Consider the following 24,230-nt stretch of genomic DNA (forward strand, 5'->3'; position numbering starts at 1 on the left):
GAAAAATAAAAATATGACAGTGAAAATCCAAGTCCATCAATAGTCACAATAAAGGCAAATGGATTTATTTTTTCAGGTAAGATACAGAGATTGTCAGATTGGATTCAAAAAGATAACTCATGTTGTACACACTCCACAAAAATAAAACCCAGCTATGTGAAGACACATCAATAAATTTAGAAAAATGGAACTACTCTATGATCCAGATATTGCACTACTAGGTATTTACCCAAAGAATACAAAAATGCTGATTCTGAGGGATACATGCACCCTAATGTTTATAGCAGCATTATCTATAATAGCCAAATTATAGAAATAGCCCAAGTGTCCATCAACTGATGAATGGATAAGGAAGATGTGGTGTGTATATACAATGGAATGTTACTCAGCCATAAAAAAGAATGAAATCTTGCCATTTGCCAGAACATGGATAGAACTAGAGTGTATTATGCTAAGTGAAATAAGTCAAAGAAAGACAAATACCATATGATTTCACTCATATGTGGAATTTAAGAAAGAAAACAAATGAGCAAAGGGAAAAGGAGAGAGAGAAACCAAGAAACAGACTCTTAACTATAGAGAACAAACAGATGGTTACCAAAGGGGAGGTGGGTGAGGGGATGGGCTAAGAAGGTGATAGGGATTAAGGAGTGCACTTGTTGAGATGAGCACTGGGTATTGTATGGAAGTGTTGAATCACTACATAGTACAGCTAAAACTAAATATTACACTCTATGTTAACTGGTATTTAAATAAAAACTAAAGTTAGAACATAGAAAAATTGAAACTAATGAGAACATGATGTACCAAGAAATATTACTCAAAAGGAGACTGTAGTTTCCTTCTTTCCATTGTCCCATGTAAGACAAAATAGCTCTGAAAGCAAAATTAAGAACAGAAGGTCACTGTACAAAGATTTAAAAAAAAACCCAAGCCTTATACTATAATTACTCATGTATGCACCAAGTAAAATAGTTTTAAAAAGTCAAAATATTAATAGATTTTCCTAAATAGACAAGTGTGCAATCATAGTAATAATTCATAACACAACTCTCAGAAACTGATATGTGCAACAGACAAATATTAATGAAGATTAATAAAAATTTTAACTCCTATAAACTAAAATATATTGACATATATAGAACACTGTACATAAGGAACATATATACAATTTTGCATCTATGACATGAGGACATTGATATAAAGATCATATTCACTGAATCACAAGGACTAATAGCAACAACCAAAAAATATATATAAAGCCATGACATATTTAGAAACATTAAAATATAGTTCTAAATAACTAGTGAATCAAATGTATCATCATGATAATTTAAAAACACAAAAATGGAAAAGGAAAAGATTGTATCAAAACATGAATTGTTTATATAAAACACTACTTAGAGAAAGCATTTTTCATAAGCAGGAAAAAAAATCTGGAAAGACTGATAAAGGGAAAAAAAGACTTAGCAATTTTAGGGATATTTTCAGGAGATCTAGCAAAATGTAATTTATGCCAAAATTTTCTGAATTTAAGTGATATGGACAGTTGTGTAGAGTAATACCAAAACTGAGTCAAGAAGAAAGAAAATGTTATTAGAGTTATAGCTATTAAAGGAATTGTACTAGTTTAAAATTATCCCAGTACATTTAGAAATAACTATAAGATGTTTTACTTATAAGCATATGAATTCTTAGCAAGCAATAATCTGAGAAAACCTTCTTAACCTGATAAAAGGCCAACAGCAACCAATAATCTATAAGGTAAAGCCCCAAAATTTTTCCTTTAAGATTCAGGCATGAGATAGTAAAAGCCACTATTACCTGATATATTCAACACAGCCAATGCAATGAGATAAGAAAAACAGTATGAGTATTGGAAAGGAAGAAAACAAACTGTCATCAACAGCAGGTAATATTATTATGACATGGAAAACTCAGGAGAATCTACAGAATTATTTGTTAACAATAAATTCAGTAATTGCTAGATATCTTTTAAAATACCATTTAGATACCATGTACAAATGCAAAAAGAAATAAACAAATCCTTAATATCTAAGACAGTTGAGAAACCTAGGAATAAATCTAACAGAAGAGGAACAGACCTCTGTGGATATGCACTCAATAAGGGCTGGGCTTTGTTTATTACAATGCCCCTAGTTTCTAAAATGCCTAGTACAGGAGTGACATCAGCAACATGACTCAGAAGTTGTTTCTCCTTTTTATCCCGCTTTGTAATCAACAAATTAGACATCCATACATAAACAAGAGCATCTTTGTGGAGGTTTCCAGACTTTGCACCTTACCCCAAGGGACTCAAGAGGAATCTCACTCACCAGTGCAGATGTTAGGACACAGACAAACTCCATAGAAACTGTGGAACCTGACTAGCTGGTGAAACTGCCTGGACCCCTCTTGGGGCTAATGGGCAAGAATGGGGCGTGTGCTGAACTGAGCAGGCACTCACTGACCACAGAGAACTTGCAGAAATCCAGCTTCCAAAAGGCAGATGCCAACACACTGTTGAAGAAGAAAGGAAAAGAAAAATATGAGTTGAATCATAGTGAAAGTGGTAAGAGAAACTTTGTAGGCACTGCCCTACTTTTAAGAAGGAGCCTTTTGGGGCTCATTTATTGGTAGAGGTGACTCTTCTGCAGGCAAAGAGGCAGATGGTGAGAGAGGATTCAGTTTTCCCAGTTGGCAGGATGCAGCTAGGGAAACCCATTTCTGTCCACCAAAACCCAGAGTACTACGGTGGGAGCTTAGTCATGAGAGCTTTGGGAGGATTTGGGGAAAGAGGGAGGTAAGAATTTCAAACAGTCTTTAATCTGCTCAGCAGAAGGTCCACCCACAAGCCTTTGGGAGTGACATGCCCTACCCCATCTCCCTACCAAGTCCGTGGGCATCCCCAACTCACCAAGTGTTAAATCCATACTTCCCCCAACTCTGCCAGCTGGGTGTGTGCTCCTGAGTATGTCCAGAAAGGCAAGCTTCAGGAGATGGGGAGCATGCTCAGAACACAAGCCACCCTTGGTGGGCAAGGGAGAATCCACAAACCTGAAATATAGCATACCCCTCTGGAAATTAAAAAACAACAACAACAACAACAGAGGTTTCTAATAACCTGCCTAGCAGACTGTAAGAACCAGAGAAGACACAGAGCTAATTAAGAGGGTCTTGGTTATTTCAAATGCACAAGCAAAAATGCATACCTACAAGTAATATGAAAAATCAAGGAAATACGGCATCACAAAAAGAAAATAATTTTCCAGCAACCAAGCTCAAAGGTATAGAATATTACCATCTGATAATTCAAAATAGCTGTTACGAAGAAATTCAACAAGCTACAAGAAAACTCAAAGACAATCCAGTGAAATCAGGAGTAAAGTTAATGAACAGAAGGAGCTCTTTACCAAAGCGATTGAGATTCTAAAAAAGAATCAAATGGAAATACTGAACCTGAAGAATTCAGTGAATGAGATGAAGAATGTAGTGGAGAACATCTGTCTCAAGGCAGATCAGGTGGAGGAAGAATAATGGCTTGGAGAATACGAATACAGAATAAATACACTTAGAAGAGGAGAGGGGAACTAAGTTTAAAAAGAGTGAAGAAAGGCTAAAAAAAGCTCTCAGATTCTATCAGAAAAGCAAATATCTGAATGATCAGGCTCTAGAAGGAGAAGGGAAGGAGAAGGGGCAGAGTTTATTTAAAGAAATAATAGCCAAGAACTTCCCAAACCTGGGGAAAGACTTGGACGTACAAGTCTATGAAGCTAATAGCATACCCTGTTATCTCAGTGTAAAAAGACCTTCTCCAAGACACATTTTAATGAAACTGTCAAAAATCAACCATAAAGAATCTTGAAGCCAGGGAAAAAAGAAAGTAACTGACAAGGGAACCCCCATTAGGCTATCCCAGATTTCTCAACAGAAACTCTGACAGGCCAGGGGAGAGTGGAATGATGTATTCAAAGTGTTGAAAGATAAAAATTGCCTGCCAAGAATACTCTGTCTGGCAAAGTTATCCTTCACATATGAAAGAGAAATAAAGGCTTTCCCAGACAAAAGCTGAGGGGATTCACCACCTCTAGACCTTCCTTGCAAGAAATGCTGAAAGGAATTCTTCATGCTGAAATGGGAAGATGCTAACCCAAGAATATAGCAGCATGTGAAAGCTAACAGCACACTGATAATGGGGAAAAATCAGACTCAGAGAACCGTTACTCTATATTTGGATGGTATGTTAACCATGCAACTATAGTATGGAAGTCAAAGTAGAAGAGTAATAAGAACTATAGCTGCGGGGCACCTGGGTGGCTCAGTTGGTTGAGTGTCTAACTCTTGATTTCAGCTCAGGTCATGATCTCAGGGTCGTGAGATCAAGCTCCAGGTCGGGCTCCTTGCTCAGCGCAGAGTTTGTTTGGGAATCTCTCTCTCTCCCTCTACCCCTCTTCATAGGTATTTGAAGATACGTTACTATCAGCCTAAAATGGACTGTTTTATCTGTAAGCTATTTTATGTAATTCACAAGGTAACCACAAAGCAAATGCCTAGAGTGGATCTGCAAAAGACAAAGGGAAACAGAGCATACCTCCGTGGAGTATAACCAATGTACAAAAGTAGGCATGAACAGAGAGGGAAAATACAATGGAAATTCAAAAGGACCAGAAAGTAATGAATAAGATGGCATTCATGAATAAGTTCTTACATATCAACAATTACTCTAAATGTACATGGGTTGAATTTACCAATCAAAAGGCACAGAGGGGCTGGATGGAAAAAAAAAAAAAAAGATCCAACTACATGCTGCCTACAAGAGACCCATTTCAGATTTAAGGATGCACATAGACTCAAAGTGTCATTTGAATTATATGCTGCATTTCCTATTTGAAAATAGGGTAATTGAATATTTTTTCCTTATGTATAATACACATCATTTCATTAAAAATCCTTAAGGACTTTTGTGGAATGTGTGATTCGTCATAGTTCTTTCCCCCCTTCTTATTCCTCCTCAAAAGAAACAGGCAATTGAAGAGTGTAACATATTATCATCAATTCTTAAATTCATGGATCTTCCTACATTTATTGTAAAGTGAAGCTCTTGACCCACCGCACAGTTTGATGAACAGAGTCCATTTACCATAGGGACAAAGAAAAATGCAATGGAAAGAATCCACTTAGAGAGCTTATGATTGCCAATTTCTAATATGCCTGAGTAATTGAGATTTAAAAACAGAACAGAATTATAGGTTTAAATGAAAAAAATCCAGGGCGCCTGGGTGGCTCAGTCAGGTAAGCATCTGCTTTTGGCTCAGGTCATGACGCCAGGGTCCTGGGATCAAGGCCCGTGTCAGGCACCCTGCTCAAGCAGGAAGTCTGCTCTCCCTCTCCTGTCTTTCCCCCTGGCTTGTGTGCTCTCTCTCTCAAATAAATAAATAAAATCTTTTTAAAAAAAATGAAAAAAATCTTGTCTGAATACCAGTGCCATTTATTAAACTTTCCTTTAGCACTTACCTGTGTTATTAAAATAGCACAAACATAGTAGATCAGGAACTGGTTGCCTGTATATATCACTGGGAGCTAACAGGTAGTGTTGAATTATGAATTGGTAGTGTTTAGAATTGTCTTGAGAGGTCTTTAAATCCAGTGGTAAATTCCCTCTGTCCCCCATCACCTTCTTACCACTAATTCTATGAAGCCCCTGGTAGTGATGGGAAGTGAAGGGATGAGTGGTATCTCAGGCATATGTGGGCACATAAAAGGCTAAGAATGATATTCTCAATGCATATAGGTATATATAAATGACTTTCTAATTTGAAGGCTTGGATGCTGAATGTGTAGGCCCATGATATATATATATATATATATATATATACTGCTTACATAGACATAGCACATGTACCACATTCAGTTTATGTAAATATTTACCTAAATGAAAGATGGTGTTACAAATACAGTTGGATTTTTTCTTTAATGATGAAGCACTGTGATCATGAAGGAAAAAAAAAACAACAGATTTATACACTCTGTTTATGTGTAATGAGTAAATTTCACAAATTACAAATTTAAAAATGTGCTAATATGTAATGTTCTTTATTTTCTCTGATCAGGTTTAATTTCATATTTAAGCCCAATGGACATTGCACCAGAATGAAGCTTAGTATTAGAAACTTAATCCTAGTCTGTTCAGGGCAAACTGTTAAAATCAATGTTTTCTGTGTTTATTTTCACCTTTAAGTTTTGATTCAAATGTCATCTTAAAGCAATCTTTCTTCACTTCTTTAAGATTATTCCCTATTTAATAAAAAAAATAAAATTGCTCCTTTTTAAAAATTCAGTACATTTCCGCATGCCCCCTTTTCTCTTTTATTCTTCCCCACAGCACTTACATCTAACATACTGTTGTTTTGCACTTTATTGCCTGATTCTCTATCAGAACATAATTCCTATAGACTTTTTTTGTCCATGTTATTCAATGATATATCATTAGTTCCTAGAATAGGGCCTAGAATGTTTTAATTCTACCACTGAATGAGTATTTGTTGTTGAATTTGAATTCATTGTCTACCTCCCTCTTACCACTGGGGCTACCTGTGTTTGGGACACTCACCCATTGGGGAGGAGACACTGGATCCGTGCTCCACCTCCTTTGATTTTGCTGTGATGACTGAATTATGTCAAAGCAAATTAGAGCTGGACAGAAGTTAAAGCTATAAAGGCAAATTTTATTCAGGAACTATTGCAATAGGGGAAGAGGGACCTTTGTGTCAAACTGAACTCCATTCTGAACAAGGAGAAGTGGGGATTTATTGCCAAGGAGAAGGATCAGGGGTAGGGGAGGGCAGTGGATAGAAGATTACTAATAGGAAACATCAAGGAGAAGGGGGATTCTGCAAAAGCAACTTGATAGGATTCTTGTTGAAGGCAGACCTTGTGATAAGATGTCAAGGGTGGGAGATGAAGAATGTGATCAGATATCAAGGATGGAGGATTTTTGTTAAACTGATCCGGTAGGGTTCTTGCTAAAATGGAACTAATTGGAACAAGGACAGAGCCCAAGGTCAGAGTCCTAGTCCGAAAGAGGGGGGCTCAGAGGAGCCTGACTCAAGTTTGGTCAGGGGAGTGTCTTTGCAATTGTCTTCATTCATCGCTGCTGGTATCCTATGGGATACCTGTTTTCCCCACTGGTCTTTGGTAATGGGTCTACACAGTGGGTTTCTTCGCATTTCTGTTGAGTACTCCAGGTTACTGCTCTTCTTTTAGCTTCCTTTAAGTCAGTTTAGGGAGTGTCAGAAACCTAAGAATACTCTTTCTGGCAATTTGAGTATTGCAGTCTGTTGGTGGAGCGAGTGGGGAGGGTGGCCTATCAGCCTAGACTTGGTTGGTTGCCATATTTATTTTTCTGAAGTTGTGTTGTGCAAGGAAGGGGTTGAGTGTAGGAGATTCTAAGACCTGGCCATTTTCCTCCGTATGCTCTGGAAGCAAGACAGAAGTTCACCTTGGCCCTGGGATCTTCCTTGTCTCTACCTGGGTGGGTGTTGGGGAGCTTTGGCTTCCCTCCAGCTCCCCTGTCCTCTAGGCTCTGGAACCTGTCTGGGCCGGAGAAGGAGTCTTTATCTGGTTTTCCTCAAGTCTCAAGGGTTTGTTTTTTTGATATTCAAATATCAGGAGGTCTTTTATCTAAAAGACTTTTGTCTCTGCAGTGAATTTTCAAAGCCTGTTTTTTAAAATCCAAAAGCCATTAGAATGGCTTTCTGTGGTCTCTCTCTTCAGATGACCCCACCTTGGGGCATTGGATACCTTGTGTTTTGTTTCAAAGGGGCTGTGGGGTAGTGGAAGGCCTTGGAGTAAAAAGAAATTGATAAAAAAGGAATTGGGTGGGGTAAGGGAGGCCTCCCAGGCACTTCATCGTATTACATTTACTTAAAAACAAGGAAGTGAAGTCATAGAAAAAATATATCCCTTGTCCGTTTCCTTGCTAATTTCTACGTTGAAATTAATTCAACGAAATTAATTCAAAATTAATTATTTGTTTCCTGGAGAAGGGTTTTTTAATTCTCTCTCTATTCTTTCTGTGAAAATGTCAGCCCAGTATGCATTTTTAGTAGATGTGCTTCCAGCAAAACTTGTCCTTAATATCTCTGGTGTGCAGTCATCTGAGATTTTCCCATTTGTTCCAAGGTACTTGAAGGGCTGATTTGGTTTTGAAATTTACACCTAACATCCACTGAACTTGGACATAATCTTTTCATGTTTACTGCACATCCTTCACAGCATAATGACTTCCAAGCTTCATTTAACCTGATTCCTACTAAACAAGGAAGCTTGAGAAGTGGGAGAGGCTAGAAAAAAAAGAAAAGGTTTTTCTGCTTAGTGTTTTTGGTATTCTGCCATGTTTTTTGTACACCACTTTAATTGCCCCTTTAGTGATATTATACTGAATGCTTTTTTCAAAGGCTCATTTAGAATACCTGCTTAGGAAAAATGTGGGTCAGGTGGGAATGAAGCACAAAACTAAATTGCTACTTAACATGACAGCTCATCAGTGGGGCCAAGTGCTATCAATTTTTTGTTTATATCTTTGGTAATTTAATGCAGATGAAACTGGCAGTTTGCCAGTTGTTTTTATTTTTCCGAGCAAAAAGATATTTTAAAAAAGAAACTGAAGCCCAGTATATATAGCTTATTAATCTTACTGTTTTATTTTAATTACTGGATTATATGCTACAGCAAAATTGAGAGCTAATAACTGCAGAAGAATTTTGATACCTTGGAAAGTGAGTATATTGAATGTATTTATTTAGTTCCACATATATTCCTCATTAGCTAAATTTCAGAATGATTGATGGAATGGGGACTTTGCATATTAAGGTAAAGGAAGTTAAAATGATACCAACTAAACAGATTGCAGGAGAAAATATCTATTGACTGATTCTGGTAGAATTTTCCCAGGAAGCTCAAGAAAGTAGGATGTAACACATGAATGTCTTTAATATGAGCTGTATGTATTCTGTATTAATATAATTACTAATGATATTACTTTTCCCTATTACTTGGGCTATGAAATTCTAATTCCCAAGAATTGGTACAGCAGTCTTTCATTTCTTTTAAATTTCTGGAAATTAATCTGAAACTTTACTTGAAACCACTTAGCTTCTAAGGCTTATGTCAATCTCATTTTTCTCAAAAGCTTTGCTTTTTGTTCTTTTTCAACGACAAGAAGGTAATATTTCCAATGAGCAGTTGGTTGACCTTTATGTACCTAATGAAATTACATTAATAAGGTGAAATGCACACAATTTGCCAAAGTTCATTTATGCTCTTTAAAAAAAAAATCCTATTTTGATATAGTGGTTTGATTCTTTGTCAATATGTACTACAAACAAAAAGAGTTGTATAAATCATTGTTGATACTGATTCATATTAGTTAGGCATTGATGACGTCAGCATTTTTATCAAATACGGTAGGTTGAAGTCTATGAATTTCAAAGATATTTGTATTTATCTTTACTGTAGACGATTTGAAGTATAACAGTATGGAAGTAAGGTTCAGGTGAAATGGGAGTTGGTAACTTTAATTTGGAAGGGATTATTAGCCATTTAAAAGAATCACTTGAACCTTCAAATCCTTCCTTACACAGGGTTATTTAGAAAAGTAAAATGAATTGTGGTCTACATCTGATAGCGAGCATGAACTAATTAATTATTGTGCTGTTTGAAATCAACAGATGCAAATACATCTCCGTGGGTTTTCATTGTGACCACAGATTAAAGCAGCTCTGGTAGCTACTCCATGTAGGAAGGGAAAAATTTAGAAAATCAGGAGAAACACTTATGTCCTGTATTATCCAGCTTTACACATTAGTAGAACTTATCTATAATGTTTGACTTGGAAGGACGTCCTTCCCATCCTCCACCTTTCAAACATACCCCCCTATTACGTATGAGATATTGCTGGGAGGTTACCAGTAAAATGGGTTGCCAGAGAGGATTTTTCCTCTTTTCAAATGCACACATCGCTCATTAAGATGAATTAGTCTCTAATCACTTTTTCATAGATTAGTTTCAAAACTCTGTCCTGTGTGTCCCCTCTGTGATGGCTAGGAGGGCTCAGGACCATTGGAAAATGGGAGAAAAAAGAATTGTGTGCTATTGGGCTACCCTGTGCTGGGCAGTTGTGGGGAAATCAGGAGGGGAGGGTGTCAAGCAGAGACAGGAAGATGGTACAGTAGCAAAGATAGTTCTTTGTCATCGTTCCTAACGCTGCTTCCAAGTCACGTTAAACTTAGAAATCAGACTCTGCCAGCTTGCTCATCTGTTGGTACATTGCAAATGTATTGGGAGCCCTTTCTTGAAAAAAATATTTTCTGAATGAGAACTTGTACATAGGCTGTGCTTACAGTTTATAGATTTATCTATTTATAATCAGAATTCTGTAACATACAATGATTTGTATGAGCAATTAAAAAATCCCATGTGGGACGCCTGGGTGGCTCAGTCAGTTAAGTGTCTGCCTTCTGCTCAGGTCATGATCCCGGGTGCTCAGGTCATGATCCTGGGGTTCTGTGATCGAGTCCCGCATTAGGCTCTTTGCTCAGCCCTGCTTCTCCCTCTGGCTGCCACTCCCTCTGCTTGTGCTCTCTCTCTCTGACAAATAAATAAAATATTTAAAAAAAAAAAAGTAAAAAATCCCATGTGGCTTCTTTATAAAAAAAAAAATGAAATAAAAAATATTGTTAATTACCCAAACATGCAGAATTCTGATTTAAAACAGAACAAAATTTCTCATCTATAAATGTGGCTTGTGATGTAAATTGAATGACATAAGGCCGTAATTAGCCATAATTGTTACAATTGCCAGACTAATCTAATCCACTTACACAAAACAAAATATTTCCAATAATTTTGTCTATAGATAAATGATTTATAAAATATGAGATGTCTTATAATGAAATAGTAACTAAGGCAATCTCAGCTTTATTCATGCTTAAAAATTATTTGCTGTAACACATCAATTCATTCAACATATTTTTATTGAATGCCTACCATGAATCAGATGCTATTCTCCATTTTGTGGATAGTAAGGAACAAAGCAGTCGAACTCCCTGCCATAAAGAAGCTTACCTGGTAATTCTGCTAGCCATAGCCCAGAATACTTAAAAGAAAAAAGATGACATAATTTTATCTCAGCATTTTCTCATGTTCTGATCATTTTTTTTTAACTTGGCATAATTAGCTGGTGAATTTTCTTTGTACAAAGGAGAATCTTTGAGATGAAGATCCATGTACCTTTATATTAATTCAGCATGTAAAGTTAATTCTTTTTTTTTAATTTAAATTCAGTTAGTCAACATATAGTACATCATTAGTATCAGATGTAGTGTTCAGTGATTCATCAGTTGTGTATAATACCCAGTGCTCATCACATCACATGCCCTCCTTAATGCCCATCACCCAGTTACCCCATCCCCCTACCCACCTCCCCTCCAGCAACCCTCAGTTTGTTTCCTATAGTGAAGAGTAAATCATGGTTTTTCTCCCTCTCTGATGCCTTCCCATTCAGTTTTTCTTCCCTTCCCCTGTGATCCTCTGTGCTGTTTCTTACATTCCACATATGAGTAAAACCATATGATAATTGTCTTTCTCTGATTGACTTATTTTGCTCAACATAATACCCTCCAGTTCCATCCGCATCAATGTAAATGGTAAGTATTCATACTTTCTGATGGCTGAGTAATATTCCATATATATATATACCACATCTTCCTTATCCTTTCATCTTTTGATGGACTTCTCAGCTCTTTCTACGGTTTGGCTATTGTGGACATTGCTGCTATGAACATTGGGTTGCAGGTGCCCCTTCGGATCACTACATTTGTATCTTTGGGGCAAATACATAGTAATGCAATTGCTGGGTCATAGGGTAGCTCTATTTTTAACTTCTTGAGGAACCTCCATACTGTTTTCCAGAGTGGCTGCACCAGCTTACATTCCCATCAACAGTGTAAGAGGGTTCCCCTTTCTTTTCATCCTCACCAACATTTATTTTTTCCTGAGTTGTTAATTTTAGCCATTCTGACTGGTGTGAGGTGGTATCTCATCATTGTTTTGATGTGTATTTCTCTGATGCCAAGGGATGTGGAGCAATTTTTCATGTGTCTCTTCGTCATTGTATGTCTTCTTTGGAGAAATATCTGTTCATGTCTTCTGCCCATTTCTTGACTAGTTATTTGTTTTTTGAGGTGTTGAGTTTGATAAATTCTTTATAGATTGTGGATACTAGCCCTTTATTTGATGTCATTTGCAAATATCTTCTTCTATTCCATAGGTTGCCTTTTAGTTTTGTTGACTGTTTTCTTTGCTGTGCAGAAGCTTTTTATCTTGATGAAGTCCCAATAGTTCATTTTTGCTTTTGTTTCCCTTGCCTTTGGAGACATGTCTCGCAAGAAGTTCTGCGGCCGAGGTCACAGAAGTTGCTGCCTGTGTTCTCTTCCAGAATTTTGATGGATTCCTCTCTCACATTTAGGTCTTCCATCCATTTTGAGTTTATCTTTGTGTGGTGTAAGAAAATGGTCCAGTTTCATTCTTCTACATATGGCTGTCCAATTTTCCCAGCACCACTTATTGAAGAGACTGTCCTTTTCCCATTAGATCTTCTTTCCTGTCTTGTCAAAGATTAGTTGACCATAGAGTTGAGAGTCCATTTCTGGATTCTCTATTCTGTTCCATTGGTCTATGTGTCTGTTTTTGTACCAATACCATACTCTCTGATGATTACAGCTTTGTAATATAGCTTGAAGTCTGGCATTCTGATGCCACCAGCTTGGGTTTTCTTTTTCAACATTCCTCTGGCTATTCGGGGTTTTTTCTGTTCCATACAAATTTTAGGATTATTTGTTCCAGCTCTGTAAAAAAACTTGATGGTATTTTGATAAGGATTGCATGGAATGTATAGATTTCCCTAGTAGTATAGACATTTTAGCAATATTTTTTCTTCCAGTCCATGAACATGGAATGTTTTTTCCATTTCTTTGTGTCTTCCTCAATTTCTTTCATACGTGTTCTATAGTTTTTAGAATACAGATCCTTTACCTCTTTGGTTAGGTTTATTCCTGGTTATCTTATGGTTTTTGGTACAATTGTAAATGGGATCAACTCCTTAATTTTGCTTTCTTCTGTCTCATTTTTAGTGCATAATGCACATAATGCAACTGACTTCTGTGCATTGATTCTATATCCTGCCACGTTGCTGAATTTCTGTTGAGTTTTCACAATTTTGGGGTGGAGTCTTTGGGGTTTTCCACATAAAGTATCATGTCATCTGCGAAGAGTGAGTTTGACTTCTTCATTGTCAATTTGCATGCCTTTAATTTCTTTTTATTGTCTGATTGCTGAGACTAGGACTTCTAGCACTATGTTGAACAACAGTGGTGAGAGTGGGCATCCCTGTCATGTTCCTGACTTTAGGGGAGAAGCTCTCAGTTTTTCCCCAATGAGAATGATATTCTCCGTGGGTTTTTCATAGATGGCTTTTATGATATTGAGGTATGTTCCCTCTATCCCTACACTATGGAGAGTTTTAATTAAGAAATGATGCTATATTTTGTCAAATTCTTTTTCTCATCAATTGAGAGGATCAAATGGTTCTTGTCCTTTTTTTTATTAATGTCATGCATCATGCTGATTGATTTGCAAATGTTGAACCACCCATGCAGCCCAGGAATAAATCCCACTTGGTCATAGTGAATAATCCTTTTACTGTACTGTTGGATCCTATTGACTAGTATCTTGGTGATGAGTATTTTGGCATCCATGTTCATCAGGGATATTGGTCTGTATTTCTCCTTTTTGATGGAGCTTTGTCTGGTTTGGGGATCAAGGTAGTGCTAGCCTCATAGAACGAGTTTGGAAGTTTTCCTTCCCTTTCTGTATTTTGAAACAGCTTCAGAAGAATAGGTATTAGTTCTTCACCTGGGAAGCCATCTGGCCCTGGACTCCTGTTTGTTGGGAGAATTTTGATTACTGATTCAATTTCCTTGCTGGTTATGGGTCTGTTCAGATTTTCTATTTCTTCCTGTTTCAGTTTTGGTATTTATACATCTCTTTGGTATTTATACATTTATGCATCTGTTTCTTCCAGATTGCCTAATTTTTGGCATATAGTTGCTCATAATATATTCTTATGATTGTTGGTATGTCTTCAGTGTTGGTTGTGATCTCTCCTCTTGCATTCATGATTTTATTTATTTGTGTCCTTTCTCTTCTTTTTTTTTTTTTTTTTAAGATTTTATTCATTTATTTGAGACAGAGAGAATGAGAGAGAGAGAGCACATGAGAGGGGGGAGGGTCAGAGGCAGAAGCAGGCTCCCCGCCGCGCAGGGAGCCCGATGCGGGACTCGATCCAGGGACTCCAGGATCATGACCTGAGCCGAAGGCAGTCGCTTAACCAACTGAGCCACCCAGGCGCCCTCCTTTCTCTTCTTTTTGATAAGTCCAGCTTGGAGTTTATTGATCGTTAATTCTTTTGGAGAACCAGCTCCTAGTTTCATTGATCTGTTCTACTGTTCTTTTGGTTTCTATTTCAATGATTTCTGCTCTAATCTTTATGGATTCACTTCTGCTGGGTTTAGGCTTTATATGCTGTTCTTTCTCCAGCTCCTTTAGGTGTAAGTTTAGGTTGTGTATTTGAGACCTTTCTTGTTTCTTGAGAGAGGCTTGTATGCTATATACTTCCCTTTTAAAAGTACTGCCTTTGCTGCATCCCAAAGGTTTTGAACAGTTGTGTTTTCATTTTCATTTGTTTCTATGAATTTTTTTTTAATTCTTTCATTTCCTGGTTGACCCATTCATTCTTTAGTAGGATGCTCTTTAACCTCCAAGTGTTTGAGTTCTTTTCAAATTTCCTCTTGTGACTGAGTTCAAGTTTCAGTGCATTGTGGTTTGAAAATATGAATGGAATAATCCCAGTCCTCTGGTACTGGCTGAGGCCTGATTTATGACCCAGTATGTGATCTGTTCTGGAGAGTGTTCCATGTGCACTTGAGAAGAATGTGTATTCTGTTGCATTAGGATGGAATGCTCTGTATATATCTGTGAAGTCCATCTGGTCCAGTGTGTCATTCAAAGTCCTTATTTCCTTGTTGATATTATGCTTAGATGAGCTGCCCATTGCTGTGAGTAGGGTGAAATCCCCTACTATTAATTGTATTATTATCAATGTGTTTCCTTAATTTGGTTATTAATTGGTTTATATAATTGGCTGCTCCCAAATTAGGAGTATAAATACTTATAATTGTTAGATCTTCTGTTGGATAAATCCTTTAAGTATGATATAGTGTCCCTCTTCATCCCTTACCATGGTCTTTGGTTTAAAATCTAATTTGTCTGATATGTGGATTGCTATCCCAGCTTTCTTTTGATGTCCATTGGCATGATAAATTGTTCAGCTCCCCCTCACTTTCAATCTGGAGGTGTCTTTGGGTCTAAAATCCATCTCTTGTAGGCAGCATATGGATTGGTCTTGCTTTTTATCCAGTCTGATACCCTGTGTCTTTTGATTGTAGCATTTAGCCCATTTACATTCAGAGTAACTATTGAAGGATATGAATATAGTGCCATTTTATTACCTGTAAAGTCTCTGTTTCTGTAGATTGTCTCTGTTTCTTTCGGGTCTATGTTACTTTTGGGCTCTCTTCACTTACAGGATCCCCTTTAATATTTCTCACAGGGCTGGTTTAGTAATCACAATTTCTTTTAGTTTCTGTTTGTCCTGGAAGCTCTCTATCTTTCCTTCCATTCTGAATGACACCTTAGCTGGAAAAACCATTCTTGGCTGCATGTTTTTCTCATTTAGTATCATGAATATATCATGCCACCAGCCCTTTCTGACCAGCCAGGTCTCTGTGGCTAGGTCTGATGCCAGTCTAATGTTTCTACCATTGTAGGTTAAGGAGCTCTTGCCTCAAGCTGCTTTCAGGATTTTCTCTTTATCTCTGAAATTTGCATTGCTTCACTGTTATATGTTGGGGTTTTAATCTATTTTTATTGATTTTGTGGGGCACTCTCTCTACCTCTTGGACTTGAATGTCTGTTTCCTTCCCCAGATTAGGGAAGTTCTCAGCTGTGATTTGCTCAAATATACCTTCTGTCCCTCTCTCTCTTTCTTCTTTCTCTGAGACCCCAATAATTCTAATATTGTTTCACTTTATGATATCGTTAATTTCTCAAAGCCTCTCTTCATGGTCCGTTAGTTGTTTTTCTTTCTTTTCCTCAGATTCCTTCCTTTACATCATCTTGTCTTCTATGTCACTGACTCTCTCTTCTGCCTCATTTACCCTAGCTGTTAGAGCATCCAATTTAGAATGCATCTCAGTTAAAGCATTTTAAATTTCAACCTGATTAGATTTTATGTCTGCACTAAGAGGTTCTCGAGTGTCTTTTACGCTTTTTTCAAGCCCAACTAGTAACTTTATAATCGTTATCCTGAATTCCAGCTTTTTACTTATTTCCGTATTGATTAGGTCTGTGGCAGAGAGTATTACTTCTGGTTCTTTCTTTTGTTGTGAATTCTTCTTTCTAGTCATTTTGCCCAGAGAAGAATGGATGAACGAGGGAACAAAATAAAAAATATCAACCATGACCCCAGCGAAATACCCACTAGACAAATCTGAAGCAGTCTGAAACCAAAAATGAAAAGAAAAGGAAAAAGATTATAATCTCCCAGATGGACAAAACAGGGTGATCTACTTGGTCGTGGGTGTATTTTGCTCTGTTTGTTAGAAGACCCTAAATCCCAAAATTGCAAAGAAAGCAAAACTTTATATATATATATATATACACACAAAATAAAATTGAATACATTGAAAGGAAGCCAAAAATGAAGAATATAGCTATAAAATGTAAATGTAAAAATGGAAGTTAAAAAAGAAAACTTAAAAACAAAGAGTTGCTAAAATAAGAAACGAGTTGAAAAGGAAAAAAAAAAAAGAAAAGGGAAATTATAAACTGAAAGGATAAAAGAATCGTGGGGAAAAAAACCTCGAATACTATATACTATTTTCCCCTAGCACTGGAGTTTTGCAATTCTGTGTGCTTGGTAAACTTGGTATTCAACTGATTTTACAGCTGGTTTTCTGGGGGAGGTGCCTGTTGAGCTCTTCCTCAGGTGTCTGCCTGGGCAGAGTTGCACTGCCCCTTGCCGGGGGGCTGGTCTCAGTGTAAGCTGCTTTGGGTTGCTTTGTGTGGCTCTTGTTCCCTGAAGTTTTTCCGCACCCCATTAGAGGATGAAAATAAAAATGGCCGCATCCCAATCTCCAGCCTGAGCTGAAAGATCTTGGCCCCCTAACTTAAGTAAACCTTTAGGGAAAAGCAATCTTCACTTTTGTGTGCACCGAACTCTGCAGACTCCTTTGAAGCACACCGTGCTTATCCTCTCGGGGGAGAGAAGAGGGTTCTCACAGGCCTGCCACTTGCAGGACCTCCACACGGAGAGTGGTCCCCTATTGTACTGCCATTCACGGTTTATGGCAGACTGAGCTGAGAGCCCACTCCTGGGCTCTCTGACCATAGCCAGTTTCCCTGCTCCAGTGCTTGGGAACTCTGCCCGCTCCGAAATCCCCATTCTTTCCATGACCCTAGGGACCCTGAGACCACACAGTCCCACCTAGGATTTTGCCCTGCTTTGCCATCTGAGCACCTTTAAGGCAGGGATGTTTCTCACTGGAGCAGATTTTTAAAATACTGATTTTGTCCTCTGGGGCTGTATCACTTTCCGGTAGTTGGCTTATAGAGGCTCCCTCCCCATGCTGTTTATCTTCCAATATATCCCCTCCAATTCACTTTGCACCTCCTACCTTGCCAAAAGTGGTCACTTTTCTATTTGTAGAATTCCAGCAATTCTTTTCTTATATCTTAGGTTGAATTCATAGGTTTTCAGAATGATGTGATAGTTACCTAGCTAAATACAAGGCACCCGATGAAACAAGGTTCCCTACTCTTCCATCTTTCCTCTCCCCACTAATTCTTTCAAAAACTATAGATCAAAAGGCTGATTATCTGCCATGCACTATTTCAAGTATAATGGCAGTTAGAAAAATGGATTAGAAACAAATCCTGACCTCAAGGCTTAGTTGATAATAGGGAATATAACAATGACAGAAGAATGGAAGAGGAGCAGCTATAAAATAGGTTTTGTTGGAATCTCAGTAGTTAAATAGAATGAGGTGACTGCGTGTGTGTCTTTGGGGAGCAGGGCAGTATTATGTACCATGCCCCAAAATGTACATGCTGAAAATTTTCTATTTTCTATTTTCTATTTCTTCCAAAAGACGAAAACCTATTCTTGTTTTAGTACTTTCTCTCCATTTCAGAGTATGGAGGTAGTCTCTGGTAAGAGTTCCTTAAAATCCAGGCCTTAATAATTTTTTAGATGATTAAATATCTGGGATTTTCTACTCTCTGTCTTATCCAGAGGCTTCCTAAATTCTATGGCTAGGAAAAGCAAATAGGAAAATAATTTATAAATGCATTAAAATTTACCTATAGTATAATAAACAGCTAGTATCTGTAAAGATCCACAGATATATTAAATATGTAAATATACAAATTAATATAATATTTAAAAGTTGACGAAAACGAGAATAAGAAGAGAAATCCATCAGATGTTTTCACTGGTAACCAATATTTTGGTTTGTACTATAGAAAAGCCTCATCAGTTAGGAACTCAATAAATCCTTCTCAACTTTGAGAGATTGGTAAGTTGTCTCATTTCACTTTTATTGGTATAAAAATGGAGACCACGATTGTGTGGCCTTTCTACCTAATGAGTTATTAGCTTAAGTGAAGGGTTCCAGGCTTGCTCTTCAGTGGTAACCACGTGGTTAAATGAACCATTAGAGGTAGGTGGGGTCATGAAAAGACCGTTACAGGAATTTTTAAGCCTTGACTTTTTCGGAAAGGCCAAATATATATTTCTTTTGTTTTGCTTTGTAGTTACCAGCTGACAAGTGGGTATAAGCCTGCCCCAATGGACCTGAGCTTCATCAAACTCACCCCATCTCAGGAAGCGATGGTGGACAAATTGGCAGAAAATGCTCATAATGTGTGGGCCCGGGATCGAATCCGGCAGGGCTGGACTTACGGCATCCAACAGGTACAAGGGAATTTAGCTTGATAGCATGGAAGCTGAGATTTGCTTAAGTGGTGATCAGCATAATTCCTAACAGGAGAGATTAAATAATGACTCTTTTGAAACTCAGATACATATCTTCATGTACATATGCACTGACATACCTGTTCAGTGCTGGACCAAGAAGTCAGATGACCAAACCCCGAGTGTTCACATGAGGTACACAGTGAATTTTAACCAGAACAGTCATTTATAACATGGTTTCATGGCATTTCTCTCTGAGATTGTATTTAAGGAGAAACTTTTGAAATATGAGACAGTTGAGATAAAATAATAAAAGAGGTCCACAGTTCCTCATTCGAAAACCCCGGGGCCAGATGAATGTCAGAATCCAGATATCTTTCGGTTTCCAGAATGGCAATATGGTGATATATTACATATTTCTTACCACCCTCAGCGGGACAGCAGAATATAAATTATTATTTGTTCAGCACAGTGTAGGCATGATAATACGAAGAGGGATAAATAAAGCCTATAAACAGGCTTGCATCAATTCAGGTCATATTTTACCACTAACTGAGTTTTTGTTAAACTTAGTAAAGGATAGAGTTTTCTGAGGTTTCTGGATGTTAGAGGCATGGATCTCTCTCTATTAATGGTGGTGCTAGCGGGAGTGACTAACAGTCATTGAGTATATCCCGAGGCAGCATAGCAGAGCGGCCGAAGAGCAAATTTGAGCCTCACCTCTGAGTCATTGTGTGACCTTGGGCAGGCTACTTAAATTCTCTGCGCCACTGTGTTCCTCATCAGTAAGTGATTTAATGTCATTTTATAACTTACGTATGAGAAAGGCTCATAGCAGTGCTGGGGCCTGACCAAATACGTACGGCAGTTTGCTATTCAATTAGGTGGCAGTCCCCATGTCTAGAGTTTTACACATATTCTCTTTAACTCTGACTACAGTTCTGTGAGGGAGGGATCATTTTTATTCCCAGTTTACATATGGTGCACGGGGAGCCTTCTTGGGAGCAGTTTGCCCAGTGCTACCCAGTTAGCAGGTGGCAGACCTGCTTGGGATCAAGCTTTCTGACTCCAGAGCCAAAATTCTTCACTTCCTTGTTGCAGTGCCTCTTGCCAGCTCAGTTTAGGCTTCCTTTACTTAAAATTCTTCAGGACTAAAATGGATTCTTACTTACAGGCTTAGACTGTGGTCCAGGAAACAGCCTAAATATTGGTTTGAAAAACTGAATTTCAAAAATCCTTCTAAGCCAGTGACTTCTTGCTATTGGGAAGGCTAAAGAAAAATTGAAGAGCCTTGATGTACCTCATAAAATATATTTTTATATTGAATTAAGCTGGTTGTAACTGATGAGAATGTCAACACTACATCTGCTCCAGCATTGTGTGTGTGTGTGTGTGTGTGTGTGAGAGAGAGAGAGAGAGAGAGAACCTGAACCTTATACTCCAGATGGACCAGGGGTCCACACTGGCTGTCTGCAAAAGGAGGGCTTACTTGCCTTGAAGACCACGTAGCTCTGTCAGACAAACCAGGATTTCCCTAAGGTCCCTCTCTTCTGGGGGTGGGGGTGCTCCTTCCTGTGCATGTGGTTCCTCATAAAAACACAAGGCTCTCTTTGAACCTGCCAGAATCATTTCCCCATTCCCTCCCCCAGGTCGCACCCCATCCCTCCACCACATTCCCCACTGACATAGCCCATGTTTGCCGGATTATTTGAATGAATGTTGTCTTGAATTTTGCGTTACCTTCCATCACCTTAACATAATCTAGTTTAGAACTTCATTGAAAGTCCTTGAGAGCAGTTTCCTTGAATTACCCTCTTCTCTGTCTCTCTAGCACAGCTGCTTTCAAACCATGAGTGTGCATCAAATCCCCTGGGAAGCTCCTTTTAACAGAGTCCCAGGACACCGTCTCTAGAGAGGATGATTCATTCAAGGCTTCAGACTTTCTATAGAGGAAAAGTTTGGGGGCTAAAACCAAGTTGAAGGAGAAGAGTGTGGGGTGATGTTTACACTGTTGGTTTATTTGGGGTGGCTTTGGAGTGGTGCTCCCCGCCAAACAAACTAGGTGATCTTGATCCCCCACTGTGTCAGTTCATGTTCATGTATTCAGGAGCAGATATTTAGTACAAATTTGCTAGAGACCAGGGGAGAAGACAGTAGGAAAAGCTTTCTTTGCTCCTACCCAACCAAGACAAACCCCATCCACCATGTAGCATATTTGTTTTGAGAAGGTTTGGGAAGATCCACAGCCTCCTCATTCTTAGTCATGCTCAGGTTAACCTGAGGATTGAGAATGCTTCCAGAAATCTGGAAAGTCTGACAAAATCTGTAGGAGAGCCTCAGGGAGTGGATGGAAGGAAATGATTTTTTTTGCCAGGATAGTAGGATAGCCAGCTTTCTTGCTTTGCCAACACCAGTTTCATCACATTTTAAACCTGGAGCCTCTTTTGTTATAGACAAATTGTGAGTTTTGTAGATATTTCAGTACTTTGGCTATTAACTGGCTTCACAGGTTGATGGAGTCACCCTAATGCATATTGTTCAGGCTATTTGAGTTCATAGAATGGCTGTCTATAATACCCTGGGTTTTTCCGAGAAAGGGACAGCAGCCATGTGTTGTTTGTAGACTAAAATCAGTGAGAGGTGACCGGTGATCATTTGGCTGTTCTTGTAACAAAGACTCATCTGTCAACTGTGCAAGGAAATTCTGTGTTCTCTAAATTCACCCACTGCCCTGTGACCCTGGCAGATGGAAGATGATGGAGAGATCCTTCCAGTTCGCTTTTGTTATTGTTGTTTTTTACTTTTTCTTCTCCTGGGGAGGGCCTACACTTACTCACTGGATTCCATCTTTTATATTGGTAGGGGTTCAGTAACTTCCGTTACCTGAGAAGACTAAGGTGGTGGGGGAGGGGCAGCTTTTACCTCAGGGGCTTCACATTCTATTTTATTTGGTGGCTGTCATACTTCCAAAACAATTGCTTTAGTACTGCTTTAATGACCAACACCTTTTCTCTTCCTGTAGGATGTAAAGAACAGAAGAAACCCTCGCCTGGTTCCCTACGCCCTTCTAGATGACCGCACCAAGAAATCCAATAAGGACAGCCTCCGTGAGGCCGTGCGCACGTTGCTGGGGTATGGCTACAACCTGGAGGCGCCAGATCAGGATCATGGTATTTTTTTTTAAAGATTTTATTTATTTATTTGAGAGAGAGAGAGATAGAGCATGAGCAGGGGGAGGGGCAGAGGGAGAGGGAGAAGCAGACTCCCCTCCGAGCAGTGAGCCCTATGCGGGGCTCGATCCCAGGACCCTGGGATCATGACCTGAGCCAAAGGCAGGCTCTTAATCCACTGAGCCATCCAGGCGCCCAGGACCATGGTATTTTGGTTTTCCTTTCTTCCTCTCAGGCTGCAAAGTTGTGTAGTAGTTCTTCAAAGCCAAATAATTAACTGAAAGTGGGGAGTATAGGATGAGTCCTTTGGGATGTCATCTAGTTTGTAATTTAGGCCAGTGGTTTAGAGCATTTTTTTTTCCTGAAGGACACTTGAGGGATTAGACTCCTCTCCCATTTGAGTGTCTCAGGACCACTGGGGGAAAAATGGGGCTACCTTCCCAAAGAGTTTGAGGTGAGCAGTTAACTCTCTTAACTCTGGTATTGCCCCCACCTGACCCCACCAGTTCTCCTTCAAAAAAGAGTTGGTTTAATTGTTTTAGCTAGTGTCTTCTGAACCTTCATTATTTTATACTCATACCTATAGGTAATTTTAATTAGTGTAACATTTTGCTTTAAGATAAACACATTAGAATAGGCATTCAATAAATTTGTGTTGAAGAAATGGGTTTTCAGACGTCTTATAAAGAACACATTTCCCCTTAAAATATTTTAAGAATATGGTTTAAAATATCAGTATCAATTCCTTTATCCTTTGCCTGAAGTTTGAGTTGGTATGAATATCCATATTTTAAAATTGGCAAAGTGAAATAAACAATGTGTGTTTCCTTATAGTGCCAGTTTTTAAAAAATGTATCCTTAATATTCTCTAATGACTAATATCTTCAGTGTTGTATCTGTGCATAGAAATCCAGACTGTAAGTAGTAATAATAGCTAATGTTTATATAGTGCTTATCATGTGCAACAAGTATTTCTGAGACCTTTACAATTACATAATCCTCACAGTAGTAACCCTATGGGGATGGTCCATGCATTATGCTCATTTTACAGATTAGGAACCTGAGATTCGGAGACTTCTCTGCCTTTCCATTTACTATGTTGTAGACGCAGAATCCCATTCCCAGGCATTCTGATTCCAGATTTCAGTCTGTGGAGTTGATTCAGTATGTAGTTAACATCTTAAGAGCTCTTAGTAGATACTGAATCTTTACATTTGCTGCAAATAAAATTAGATATTCCCTTGATAACAATAATATTCGTGATTATAATATAACTATTTTCTCTTGAGGTCAGTTTTATAGCAACAAATATTTGGTAGACGCTTATTAACCAGATGCTATCAGGTATGAAAGGTACCAGAAGGATCCCTGTCTTAAAGAGTCTGTAGTCCACATGACCACTGGAATGGAAATACAAGGCTTCTAAGCTAAGACGTAACAGAATTACTGAGTAGTATTCTATTCTAATAAACCATAAATTTTTTTATCCGTTTTTCTTTGATACAAAGATTTGGATTGTTTCCAGTTTTTGGCTATTATGAATAAAACTGCTATGAACACTTGTAGACAAGTCTTTGTGTAGACTTAGACTTTTCATTTCTCTTTGGGTAAATATCTAGGGAGTAAAATTACTGGATCATGGGACAGATATAGTCTTTATAAGGAGTCCAGATGGTTCTGTGAAGTTACTCCCATGACCAATGTATGAGGGTTCCAGTTGCTCCCACATCCTGGCCAAGAATTGGTAGTGAATCTTTCTGATTTTAACCATTCTGGTAGATGCAAAATGGGATCTTACAGTTTTAATTCTCATTCTCCTCATGAATAATGATGTTGAAATTTTTTTCTTGTACTTAATGGCCATTGGTATAAGTGGTCTTTTTTCTTTTTCAAATCTATATCCATTTTAA

The 24,230-nt window shown here is 38.2% G+C and overlaps 1 protein-coding gene across 1 annotated transcript in view; it reads left to right on the forward strand.

Moving 5' to 3' along the window:
- The window catches only part of RYR2 (ryanodine receptor 2), a 652,366-nt gene that overhangs the window by 376,409 nt on the left and 251,727 nt on the right, over positions 1–24,230 (forward strand). Inside the window, exons 26-27 of the mRNA XM_081824340.1 lie at positions 18,991–19,150; positions 22,173–22,320. Of these exons, the coding sequence (XP_081680466.1) occupies positions 18,991–19,150; positions 22,173–22,320 (308 nt within the window). The remainder of the gene's footprint in view (positions 1–18,990; positions 19,151–22,172; positions 22,321–24,230) is intronic.

This window comes from Leptonychotes weddellii, chromosome 6 (genome assembly GCF_054177405.1).
Source record: "Leptonychotes weddellii isolate Sample4059 chromosome 6, ASM5417740v2, whole genome shotgun sequence".
NCBI lineage: Eukaryota > Metazoa > Chordata > Mammalia > Carnivora > Phocidae > Leptonychotes > Leptonychotes weddellii.